The 12,888-nt window shown below is 52.1% G+C and overlaps 1 protein-coding gene across 2 annotated transcripts; it reads right to left on the bottom strand.

Annotated features, from left to right (window-relative positions):
- Positions 1–1,721: 1,721 nt before the first annotated feature.
- On the bottom strand, positions 1,722–12,450 carry gpd1l (glycerol-3-phosphate dehydrogenase 1 like). Of its 2 annotated transcripts, XM_086219294.1 has the most exons (8): positions 11,669–12,450; positions 10,435–10,612; positions 9,165–9,305; positions 5,719–5,857; positions 5,125–5,237; positions 4,204–4,440; positions 3,340–3,446; positions 1,722–3,149 (listed from the first exon to the last, which is right to left on the bottom strand). In XM_086219294.1, exons 1-8 carry the CDS (start codon positions 11,710–11,712, stop codon positions 3,053–3,055), a joined length of 1,056 nt encoding a protein of 351 aa, XP_086075420.1. In that variant the 5' UTR covers positions 11,713–12,450; the 3' UTR covers positions 1,722–3,052. The 2 variants fall into 2 exon arrangements, with proteins under 2 accessions (XP_086075420.1, XP_086075421.1); XM_086219295.1 differs by lacking the exons at positions 1,722–3,149; positions 3,340–3,446 and adding an exon at positions 3,458–4,130.
- Between the last annotated feature and the right edge of the window lie 438 nt (positions 12,451–12,888).

The raw sequence follows: 12,888 nt of genomic DNA, 5'->3' as shown, positions 1-12,888 counted from the left end.
GCTCATCCCTCAACTCCCTCAAGCCCACGATGAACACGAGTGAGATTATCTTCCCCTGGCAGGGAGAATACAGTTCTGGAATAACTGGTCAGTTTCTGCTCGTCAGAACGTGGCAACAGCAAGATGGCGCCTCACTTGACGGTGCATTCAAAGACCACCTTTGGGGCTGTGGCTGGTTGTGCTTGGTCCTCAAACTGAAGCCTGCTGGAGTCAGCAGACGCCATCCTGACCAGGGCTCTTATCCAGAGTGGAGGCCTGCTGCAGAGCTGACCTGGTGTCAGCGCACATGAAAGCACCTCGCAATCAGCGGGTCGGTAGGAGGGGAGGAGGTTGCTGCTCACAGAAAACGTTTGTGGGCTTTGAATGTGTTGGCCGGTCTTTACATTATTAACCATCTATGCAGGAGGACATGTGACCTAAACATTCTGATGGTTTCCTACAACCTCAAAGGCCAGTAATGAACTCCAAACACACCTGCATACTGGGTCAAACCTCCACCTCAGAGGAAGCCCAGTGCACCTGAACTCGACAGGGAATATCCCTCCATCCATCCCTCCCTTCATCCATCCCTCCCTCCCTCCATCTATCCATCCATCCCTCCCTCCCTCCCTCCATTCATCCCTCCCTTCATCCATCATCCATCCCTCCCTCCCTCCATCTATCCATCCATCCATCCCTCCCTCCCTCCATTCATCCCTCCCTTCATCCATCATCCATCCCTCCCTCCCTCCATCCATCCATCCATCCATCCATCCATCTATCCATCCATCCATCCATCCATCCATCCATCCATCCACCCACCCACCCATCCCTCCATCCATCCATACACCCATCCATCCCTCCATCCAGCCATCCCTCCATCCATCCATCCATCCCTCCATCCATCCCTCCAGCCATCCATCTATCCATCCATCCCTCCATCCAGCCATCCATCTATCCATCCATCCCTCCATCTATCCATCCACCCATCCATCCCTCCACCCATCCACCCACCCATCCATCTATCCATCCATCACTCCATCCAGCCATCCATCCCTCCATCCAGCCATCCATCTATCCATCCATCCATCCCTCCATCCATCCAGCCATCCATCTATCCCTCCCTCCATCCACCCCTCCATCCATCCATCCCTCCATCTATCCATCCATCCATCCATCCATCTATCCATCCATCCACCTATCCATCCATCCATCCCTCCATCTATCCATCCATCCACCTATCCATCTATCCATCCCTCCATCTATCCATCCATCCCTACATCTATCCATCCATCCACCCATCCATCCATCCCTCCCTCCCTCCCTCCATGTTCCCCCTCTTCTCATGTTCAGGGTGGTGGGGGTGGAGCCTATCCCAGCAGCCTTCCCCCTGGACAGGTCACCAGTCCATGGCAGGGCCAACACATAGAGACAGACAACCATTGGCTCTCCCAGCCACGCCTACGGTCAATTTAGAGTCTGGATTAACCTGGTCCCTCTTGATGTCTTTGGACTGTGGAGGAAGCTGGAGTACCAGAGAGAACCCAGCAGGAACAGGGAGAACATGGAGACTCACCCAGAAAGACCCCGTGCTGCAGCCGGGGCTCCACCCACAACCTTCTTGCTGGGGGCCACAGGGAGGACCACTGCATGATGTGCTGAATATTTGTTTCACTGATCAATAATCAATTGATCAGGTTTTAGGAGATGAACGAAAAAAAACCCCACAATCACTTGATAACAGAAGATCTGTATTCAGTTGTAGTGAATAATGAAGGACAGATTCAGACACTAGCAAGTGACAGCGGGTTACAATACGAGGGCCAGAGCTCAGAATGACACGTAGCATGACGCTAATGCTCACACAGGCTTCATGACTGTGCATCCTATTTTCACTGCTGTGCAATAGCGTCCACTTTCACACCAACCACCTTTGCTTCCCTAACCTGAGCAGCACTGAAGGCATCTTAAAACTAACACCATTGGGTTCAAAGAGTCAACATCCTCTTCTTCTCCTCATCACGATGTCGCTCTGATGCACCGAAGCGCAGACGCATCACCAGCTGGTAGCAGCTGGCAGTGTCAGGTGACTCAGGTTTACGCTCATGGCACCTTGAGATGTGGACCACTAAGATTCCCACTGCCCACTGGAAGTAGCCATCAGAAGAAGGTCCAGTGTGGTCAGAGAGATCTGATTGGCTGATGGGATATTGGTGGTCAGTTAAACAGGTGAATCAAGTAACGTGGCAGGTGAGTTTACAACAAACTCCAGGTAATAAATGCTAGTAAGCTACGACAGCTCGTCCAGACTCACACACATTTAAGTTGAGTGACTTTAGTTTTGTTCTTCATGCATATTCTTTGGAATGTTTCTACAGACACAAAAATAAAGGATTTTAGTACAAGTAAAAATGTGTATTACTAATTATTAAAGTACATAGCAAATTGATAGTGGTTTGTAGCACGAAGTCAACACTTCTGGGTGGCGTTGCCCTTTTGTTTGTTTCTTGCAGTTTGACACACGAGAAGCTGTCACTGTCAGCTGACTGAAGAACGAGGTTATAAAGAGGCCACCTGCAGGGCTACAGACGCCTCCTCCTATCTGGCAGTTGTCTTTGATAGAAATCTTCAGCTTATAATGCAAACAAGTCTCAGTCTGATTGTAGTTCAGAGCTTGAGAGAGCACTTGGTGACACCAGCCTTGCCTTGCTGGATGCTGCAGCTCGGCAGCCAGCAGGCTGGCTCGCTAGGACAGGGACGTGGTCGCCGGGAGGTCGCAGGGCTGCCAAACACGAACTCTGGCCCGAGTGCATCTGTGGTGTCAGCGGCTTCAGATGTGTCCTGGCAGCACAGCTGATGTCAGATCAGTTTTCTGATGTTTGGGGGGAAAAATTGTTTCTTTTTATCCGCATTTGTTTTCATTTGAAAGGATGAGGACGTTGATTTTGAAGTGCTTTAAAACATCTGTACAGAACCCAGTGCGGCGTGTCAGAACGCCGGGGTGTCGGTCCGGTAATACAGCTGCCGTCTCTGCTGACGAAGCTGAGCTGATCTTGTGGGACCCAGCGAGCGCTCACATGTGCTCCGGGTGGCTCTGCAGGCAGGAGATCATCTGTTGGACCGGTTTCCCATTGAAACAAATCTGATAGACCGCTGTGAAGAGAGGGAACCTGCAGAGAGAGAGGAGGGCGAGTCAGACTGAGGGGAGGGAAGAGCAGCGTGGACACGCCCCCTCAGCCATGAAAGGAGACAAACACTAACCGACTGTAACTGAGCGTTACAAGAGGCACACCGCAGATGTGCAGGAGTGAGGGAACTAAAGAGATGGTCCCTTCTGGTCAGGTGACAGCGTATACGTACTTGTTCACCAGGCCCTTCTGTCGGAGGATGCGGAACACCTCAGCTGACGTAGCAGGACCCTGGAGCTTCTGACCGTTCAGCATCTCCTTCTCCAGCTCCTCGATGCTCTGAGAGCCGGTGGGACACAGATGAGAACCACCACTGTTAGCTAGTTTTAGTCCAGTTAGCACCTCCATCAGGGGCTGTGGCAGCCATCTAGTACCAAACCAGTCCTCCTCCCGGGACTCTTGGCTCCATTTTAACCTGGGTTTTGAAGTTTGGTGACTTGTTCTGAAAAACTTTGACCATTTGTTGGTTCCTGGTCATGTGATTTCCTGTGACTGCATACTGGATTTGATGCTTTTAATGACCTGCTAGGGACGGTGGGTGAAATGACCAACTGTAGCCATTCTCCAAAACTGACCCTGATGCATAATAATGGTATGTTTATTAACGAGCAGTCATTTTTCAAAAATGAAAATAAATCAATTAAGACATTTAAAACAGGAAATTTTCAGTCTTCCAGGCTGACGGTGTCCAGAAACCCTGTGTTAGTCTGGACGGCAATGATGATACAGACACTGGAGGTCTTCATGGCCCGAACCCACCACACGAGTCAGCAGCGGGACAGGTTCAGAGCCAGCGCTCATATGCATGTGTAGGGTCAGGTTCCATTCTGACTCCTGCAGGCCCGAGTCCAAGGATGGGAAAAAGGATAACTGATTCTGAAAAGGCGCGACCTGCAGGAGGACCCGGCCACATCCATCTCACTACCGGTTCTGAATCGTACAGTACTGGGTCCATATGTGGTGCTGGACGGAGATCAGATGGTGTTAATGCTGATGTAACCTGGAAGGTTCCGTTACACGGCGATGGTTGACTCACCTTCCCCGTCTTGACGAAAGCCTCAGCAACTCGTCGGTTGCGACCACCGTAGCAGGTAGTGATGAGGTCAGCCACACCACAGCTTTCGAGGAAGGTCGCTGTGGCAACGGAGCCGTTCTTAGAGAAGAGCTTGGCGAAGGCTATCATCTCCATCAGCCCCAGACGAATCACAGCCGCCTTGGTGTTGTCGCCACACTGCAGACCATCACAGAAGCCGGCTCCCACGGCAACGATGTTCTGCCAGGGCAAACACAGACGTCGTTCATTCACACACATCAGAATTCAGCTGCCATCAACACGTGACCGACGGAGAACTGATCGCAGTGTGGGCGGCATGGCTCAGGGGTAAAGTGGCCGTCTATCAACCAAAGGGTTGCTGGTTCGATCCTGGACCCCGGTGACCATGTCCAAGTGTCCTTGAGCAAGATACTGAACCCATAATTGCTCCTGATGAGCAGGTTGGCGCCTTGCATGGCAGCCTTCACCATCAGTGTGTGAGTGTGTGTGTGAACGGGTGAATGAGACGACACTGTAAAGAGCTTTGAGTACCGCTAAGGTAGAAAAGCGCGATATAAAATTGAGTCCATTTACCATTTTTACCATCCATGACATGCCTGCATACAGACGTCACACTCATGAACTTCCTCCTCAGGAGGCTCCACTCCAGCTCTGGAGACAAAGCTGCACACGTGGTCACACATTTGATGTCACACGCGGAAAACGGTGACCTCTGTCACCCAGATCAGGTACGAGGTTGTAGGATGTGGATTGAAGACGTATGAGCTTTTACACTTGTGTTTCCTGGGGTCACAGTGCACCTCTGAGGGTGGCTCAGCACCACAGCAGGGTCCTGAGTGTGACCAGAGCTGTCATGTGGTGCTGCTGCTCTGTCTGACCCCAGCAGCGCGTCAGTGTGCTGACCTTCAGAGCGCCACACAGCTCCACGGTATCAGCATCGTCCACCACCGTGATCCGGAAGTTGGGAGTCTGCAGCAGCTCTTTGAAGAGCAGGCCGTTCTCCAGAATCCTGCTGCCTGAAAACAAACACACACACACACACACACACACACACACACACACACACACACACACTTCTATCTTTCATTACTTCCAACAAGGAGGTCATGTTTCAGTGGCGTGCTGGAGAGGTGTAGAATGAACCAAGGAACAACTCGTCATAGTTTGGGGAAGATTAGTCATGGCCCGCTGTGACCCTCGGGCTGTGGGACCGCCCCTCAACCTCAGAGCCATGTTGCAGTGGAGGAAGTGGTGGAAGCAGCAGTGGCGAGTCGGTGTGAAAGCGATGGGCAGCCGAATGTGTCCTGTTCTGTGTGACGAGTCCATTACAGCACGAATGCAGAATCTCCATGTAAAAGTGAACGACCTCAATATTCAAATCTCTTATTGTCATGTTTTGTGTCGTGAAATGTGACTCAACTGGTTGAATCATTTGTGTTTATGTCTGCCTTTGTCTGACAGACTCTGATGACAAGCAACATGATAAACGCCACCTACCGATCGTGGTCTCACAGAACTTTTCAGCTGCCACTTCATTGGCGATGTTTGCTCCCATGAGAACGCTGACATCAATGCCCATCTTCTCTCGAATGATGTCTGAGATCAGCTTCAGGCCCTCAGGACCTTCGTCTATCCCCTGAGACAGATGGGGGGGGGGGGTTAAAGAAGAACATAAGGATGAAGAGGGAAAACTAACAAAATGTCTCACTGAAAGATGCTGCAGAGACAGCAAAGGCAGGTTTTGACACGTGTCATCAGCAAGCAAGCACACACACACACACACACACACACACACACCTGCTTCACCAACAATGAAAAAATCTGCCTGCTCCCACATCTGTGGGCGGGGCCAAACAGTACTTCCTGTCTACTGCAAGAACAGCATCACACACAGCACAGCCAGTCAGTTGTCTACGACAGTCAAGAGCATAAAGTACCTGCAGACGACCCTCGTAGCCCCGCCTCTTAATCCCCGCCCCAGACCCCAGCAACACACACTGCTTTCTGCATTCATACAGATCTTTTCTCTAGCACAGGTAGCGTCTGCCTCACCTGAGCTCGCTGCTACCTGCACGTCCCATCAATCAACCAGACGAAGGAGGTGCTCTGAATATTTTGGTGTAACTGGAACAAACCAGGGGTTGAGTAAGAGGAACAGACGAGGGAACGAATCCATCCATCCATTCATCCATCCAGCATCCATCATCCATCCAACCTTACACCATCCATCAATCATAATCCACCCATTTTCTATACCACTTATCTGTTAAGGGTTGGGGGGTGGAGCCTATCCCAGCGGTCACTGGGTGAGAGGCGGGGTTCCCCCTGGACGGTTCACCAGTCCATCACAGGGTCATCAGGAGCAGTGAGGGGTTCAGTATCTTGCTCAAGGACACTTGGACATGGTCACCGGGGGGAAGTGAGGATGGAACCAGCAACCCTTTGGTTGCTAGATGGCCACTCTACCCCTGAGCCACGCCGGCCCATGGGAGAACTATTAAGGCCAAATTGGAATTTTTTAGCAAGTTAATGTTTGCTAAGCTGTGACAGTCGACAGCTGTGGCCTAGTTTGCAGTTGATTTCTGGGGGGTGGGGGTTGAGCCGGGGTGTCTCTCAGTCCCCTCTGCTGTAGCACCTAAACCCTGATAGGATAGAAATCCCCCTCTCTCCATAATGGCTCAGTCCACAGTTTTTAATCAGCTTTTTCACCTGGATAGAGCTGAGGATTTATTTCCTACATACACACACACACACACACGCACACACGCACACACACACACACACACACAGTCTGTCCTGCTTGCTTGTGTTGTCATGGCTTTCATCTCTGTCGGCCAGCCGTGGGAATGTAGATAAGAGTCCAAATAAGCCTCTGAGCTGAGCAGACGCAGCCGGCCCCCCAGCGAGGAATTATGTCGACATTTTATGAAGGAAACACTGCAGCAGAGCCCCGTCATCATCTCTGACACGCTGAGCCTGACGGAAACCAGCGCAACACATATTAGGAGATGATCCTGAAGTCTACAAAAGTACGAGTCAGGACGACCGACACCCGGCGTTCCTCGGCCTGCGAGGGGTTCATTCTACCTCCGGCAACAGAATTTCACATTAAAACGAGCGTGCTTCTCTAACTACGCATGCTGAGTTTTAGTATCTTTGTTTTGATGCAATTGTGCTTTCGGCAACAACTGTGGGGAAGTGTGGAACGGAAGAGAAACGTCTGTGCTGCCATACACAGGTGCTGCTTACGAATGTGTGAATGGAAGGCAGAATCAACGGCCGAAGACGTAGGATTCTTTACAGACTTCAAGCCCTTTTGCTACTGGCTGAACTTGACAAACCACAACCGTTTCTTCCCTTGATCTTGACGTTTAAAAACGCCTGAGTTGTTGGTGCGTTCGGTGCTGTGTTCGTGTCGCGAGCGTCCTGGCTGCCATCCAAAGTCTCTGTTACTGAACTCAGGATCCGAGTGTTTGGTTGCGTGAAACTGACAAATAGAAAGACCACATAGCTGCCGCGTGTCTCCCTGATGTGTGCCTGTCACAGTGACCTTGACCTTTAACCTGAAAAATCATTTGAGGTTGTTCTGAAAAACGTCACTGACATTTTTAGTGATGATACAAACACGGCGCCATTGACATTTCAGAAAACAACTTGGCATGTCGAGGCTTCTGGACACTTGGATCCCTCCAGACCAGCAGCGGTGGTCACGTCTCCCCATCAGCAGCATGAGGGTGAGCAGGCCGTGACTGGGTTTCCATTTTTGGGTGATTTATCCCTGCAAGGTGTTCCTGACAAATCAATCTAACAAGAACAGGACTGACAAAGTGAAATCGTCGCGCCTCTGGCACCTGGCTGTCAGCGGCGTGGAGGGACAGCCAGTGGGCAGGCTGGATCAGGGGACCTCCCTGGGAGGTCTGGAACTAATCTCTTCAGTACAGCGTCTGAATGATGAAGAGATGATAGGCTGCTTTTATTGCTCACTTTAGCGAGAGTGGGACTTTGAGTCGCCGGAACACGAAACTGAATCCATCAGCAGTGAGACTGTTGACATGATGGAGGCTGCTGAGGCCCGGCTCCAGATGGCCGGCCATAATTCTTCAGCCATAATTCAGCTGGCAGTGAAATGAAGTCCAGTGTCCCCTCTAGACTCACTGGCAGTGAGGGACAACTCACAGCGCACTTCCACTGCTACACCGTCTTCTGGACCAGTACATCCAGTTGTGCTGGACTCTCAGTCCTTCTGTTTGGACCCAGCTGGATTCTGCTGAGGACACATCCTTCAGCAGCCATTTGGACTGAACACTGCACATAAATAAGAACTTTCATGATGGCCCTGCTCCATTAGAAGGGTGAGGGACCTACGACACAGCACAGGACCATAATTCTTTTTTCAGTTACTCTTGTGTTTGCCTGCTATGACATCAACCAGACCAGTGGATGTTGGAGGTTCAGTTCTACATCAGATCTGTAGACGAGAACCCACGCAGGCACAGGGAGAACATGCAGACTCACACAGAAAGACCCCACCGCCGGGGCTCCACCCACAACCTTCTTGCTGGGGGCCACAGTGAGGACCACTGCTCCACCGTGCCGCCAAAAGTTAACATGCAGGAGAGGTAAACGTGAAACACCTTCGACCTGCTGAGCGAATCTACTCCTGCAGAGCATCGTTCTCAAGGGTACCAGCACAGATTCACTGAAAAGCAGGCCAGGATGGGTCGGGTTCTGAAGGACTTTAATCCAACGGGATGCTTCCTTCAGTGAGCAGATGAAGAGCCTGCTGAGCAGAACGTGTTTGAGCCTGTTAGCAGGTTGGTCGCAGCAGCCAGGAGCGCAACTTCATGGAACAACACAAACTCATCACAACTACACCACATCTCACACATATTCCAACAGAGTGTGTGCGTGCGTGTGTGTGTGTGGTCTGTTTTGCATCGTACCTTTATGAGTGTGATGCCCCGCGCCCTGGAGGGGACACAGCCCACTATCTCGTCACACAATTTGCGGATGAACTGGTGAGGGACCACAAACACCAGCAGGTCTGCTCCGTCTGCAGCGTCACGGAGCTGAGGAACAGCCACCTGGAGACACGGCGCACAAACGCATCAGGACCGAGCATCACACCCATCTTCCATCCGCACTGATCCACAGGTTAAAGGACGGAGTTTACTGATGATTTGTGCTCGTGATGACCATGCAATCGATCAGGAGCAGCACGACTGAGAGACCACCACCTGATGAGGGCACCAGCTCTTTCAGGGTCCGCCATCACACCGCAGGCACGAGTCCTTGGCTCCAGAACCAGACGTGTTGGCAGAGCAGAGCAGTAAGTAGAGCACGAGACTGAAAAATAGACGGGTTCTACCAAACGTGGAACACTGTCGGTCCGATCGTCTGAGGTTTTCTAGTGTGAAAGTGAGTTCTTGTGCTCCATCGGACCGACCAACTGCTGCAGCAGCAGCCGAGCGTGAAGACATAAATTCACTCCAAACGATGTGAGCACACCAACATGTGCCATTACAAGACGATTCCATGCTTGATATGTGGATAAATCTCCAGCATGATTCATGGAGTGCCAGAGTAGAGTGCACGCCACCATGCGGCGTATTTACATCACCTGACACTGGGCGCAGGACAAGGGCTACTCTCTGGAACATGAGAACACCAGCGCGTCACCAGGCCAGCAACATTTAGAGGCTTCACTTGCAAACCCAGACACTCGGACATCTTCTGTCAGTGCAACTCAGGTGACGTTCACGACGATGGTCAACGCCACTACTGAGCTGACGCGATCGCTCCTGAAGAACAACATGGCTTCTTCCAGCAGATTTTCAACATTTTGACATCGAACAAGTTGACCTAAGAAATATTCCACGAACATTTACTGAAAAAAATCCACAACCCTGCTCTGGAATTTCAAACGTTTCAGACTGTTTCTCTCTCTGTAACAGAGGTGAGCTGCTGGAGGTCGGCGCCTGTCTAGTCTCCTTCTGAGGTCACATTAACTCATCCAGGCACTTTCAGTCTCCACATGCAGGGGGATCAAGGTCGCCCCCTGCAGGTGGGGGCTCGGCGCTGCTGGGAGGAGGTCCTCAAGAAGGAGACGACCCTACAGAGACGAGTGAGGATGGAATATTCCAGGGTTTGAAAGGCGACAGTGGGGGGGGGGGGTTAGGAGGTCTGATGTAGGGGTTGGAATCCTCCTCTCACCACATTCTCTGGCAGTTTGTATCCCGGCAGGTACTTGACATTTTCGTGCTCCGTGTTGATGATGTCGGTCAGTTTCCTGCCGTTGATGTCTTCTTCAAACACCCACATCTTCACCGTGGTTGCAAACTGCTGCAACAACCTGGCGTTGTTTCCAATGATCCTGGCGATGGCCGAGCCCCTGGAACCACAGGAGAGACAACGTTCAGGAGATGCATCACACTGACAAAAAGAACCCTAGAACCCTCCAGTCTGGATCCCTAGAACCCTCCAGTCTGGATCCCTAGAACCCTCCAGTCTGGATCCCTAGAACCCTCCAGTCTGGATCCCTAGAACCCTCACAGTCTGGATACGTAGAATCCTCACAGTCTGGATCCCTAGAATCCTCAAAGTCTGGATCCCTAGAATCCTCCAGTCTGGATCCCTGGAATCCTCCAGTCTGGATCCCTAGAACCCTCACAGTCTGGATCCCTAGAATCCTCCAGTCTGGATCCCTAGAATCCTCCAGTCTGGATCCCTAGAACCCTCACAGTCTGGATCCCTAGAATCCTCCCGTCTGGATCCCTCTATCCCTGAGAGGAAGGATCCCTCGAGCCTTCCTGAACTACCGTGACCTGATGTGATCGTTTGTAATCACGATGTACACAGTAAAAGTACTACTGCTTGAGATGAGAGACCTTCTCAGATCCGCTGTGAGCTGTGCAATGCTGAAGTGCGTTCGTGAGAGTAACGTTTACTGAAGTACTGTTCTCACGTCATGTCAAGGTATCTTTACTGAAGTATTTACATTTAAGGGAATTGTACACTTCTGCAACTCCCATGACTCAATTTACTTGACAGAAAATAACTTAGCACAGACAACACTGTAGAACCTGGTGTGTACTTCTACGTGGGTGAGGAAGCGTGTACTGCTAACAGCAGCAGCGCTACGGTTCTCCTCCTGCAGAGAACCAACGTCTCCTTCCATTCAGGTTGGATTCAGTGGTTCTCCACATGTGTAACCGCGGTTCTTCCTGCAGGACACAACCCTGCACTGAAACGCCTGCAACTGACCTCTGACCCCCAGCCTGAAAATTACATCATGATGTCATCATCGCTTCACACTGCAGGATGAAGGGAACAAGACCTGCACGACGCGCCCCCCCCGCATGCGCGCACGCACGCACGCACAAACACACACACACACACACACACACACACACACACACACACACACACTCTCATCATGACAGCTCACCAGTTCCCGGAGCCGACGATGCACACTTTGAGCGGGGAGGCCATCGGTGAAGCTCCGACGCGGTCACGCACTCGCACTCCGGATCAGACACGCGTTGAGTGTGTGTGTGTGTGTGTGTGTGTGTGTGTGTGGAGGGGGGGGGGGGGGTCGGGGCGTTTAACACGAGCGACCGATAGCCTTCTGCTAAGATATCTCCACGGACCGCCACACCCTGCGAGCCGCCTACGTAGGTCACGTGATCGGGTGAGTGGCGTCACTTGCTAGCACTCTGGCTGGTGGCTCGCGCACAGTCGAGAGCTGCCTGGATGTTGACGGAGGTCAGAGGTGGAGACCGACAGGCGCGAGGCCATGTTGTCTTGTTGTTGTTTGTGGGTCTCCACCTCGGTCGCGTGTTGACGAATCAGAACAGAGTCAAGAACGACTCCTTCATCCGTTAAAACCACGATTCTAATCGTGCTGACATCACGTGATCCCTGAGGCGTGATCTCAGGGTAGATCCCATCAGAGCTCAACCAGGTCGTGTGTGTTCTGGGGGATTTGATCCGCATCCGCATGGAGCCGCGAGCGCGTGTTGTGTCTTCGGCACTTCGCCTCCTCGCAGTCTGCAGGGCATCGATCAGTGATCAGTCCTCAGTGATCAGCCCACAGCTGTCAGGACAGCGGCAGCGATCATCGACCAACTGGGTCACGATCCTCCGAGGCGCCGCGAGCCTGAGGAGCTCCTCAAATCTCCCGAACCTCCTGCCTGACCCTGACGCGCGCTGCGCGCGCCAGTGGCGCATATCAATAAAGGTTCTGAAAGGAAGAAAAAAACGCACCCCGCCCACTGCGCGGAGCTGGCGACCACGTGACGGGCCGCGCTGTACAGGCTGCAGCGGTGCACGGAGAGCCACCGTGGGCTCCCGCGTCCTTTTCTGATGACGTAACACTATGTCATAAATTTGGGAGTTCATGCTGACGTCAGCGGCAGCCTCCAGATTACATAAACGGGCGATAAGGATGGTACCGACCAACTCTTCCCCTTCCCCGCCGGTGGTCAGGAACCCCGAACCCCGCCGAGCTGGCCCCGTAGTCTTTATACCACAGAAGAAGAAACGCAGCAGCCACACCACAAAAGTTGCGTTGAGGTCCTGCGGGCCAGTGTGGTCGGAGCACGAGGACCTGGACGTGTTGTGAACTGTGGTTCTGTGGTGGTGGTGGTGCCGGGGAGACTCGCGGGA

Source organism: Aulostomus chinensis, chromosome 11 (genome assembly GCF_037954235.1).
Source record: "Aulostomus chinensis isolate RoL2024-O1b breed Wild chromosome 11, RoL_Achi_v1.0, whole genome shotgun sequence".
NCBI classification, from domain to species: Eukaryota; Metazoa; Chordata; class Actinopteri; order Syngnathiformes; family Aulostomidae; genus Aulostomus; species Aulostomus chinensis.
The sequence above is the reverse complement of the archived record's forward strand: the minus strand, read 5'-3'. Positions and strand labels throughout refer to the sequence as shown.

Excerpts from the sequence above, each read along its gene's own strand:
- gpd1l (XM_086219294.1), bottom strand. The coding sequence starts at position 11,712 with ATGGCCTCCCCGCTCAAAGTGTGCATCGTCGGCTCCGGGAACTG. Across the intron at positions 9,306-10,434 it reads ACAAACTGCCAGAGAATGTG|GTGGCTGTTCCTCAGCTCCG; the intron begins GTGAGAGGAGGA and ends CCGTGTCTCCAG. Across the intron at positions 5,238-5,718 it reads GTTCTGTGAGACCACGATCG|GCAGCAGGATTCTGGAGAAC; the intron begins GTAGGTGGCGTT and ends GTTTGTTTTCAG.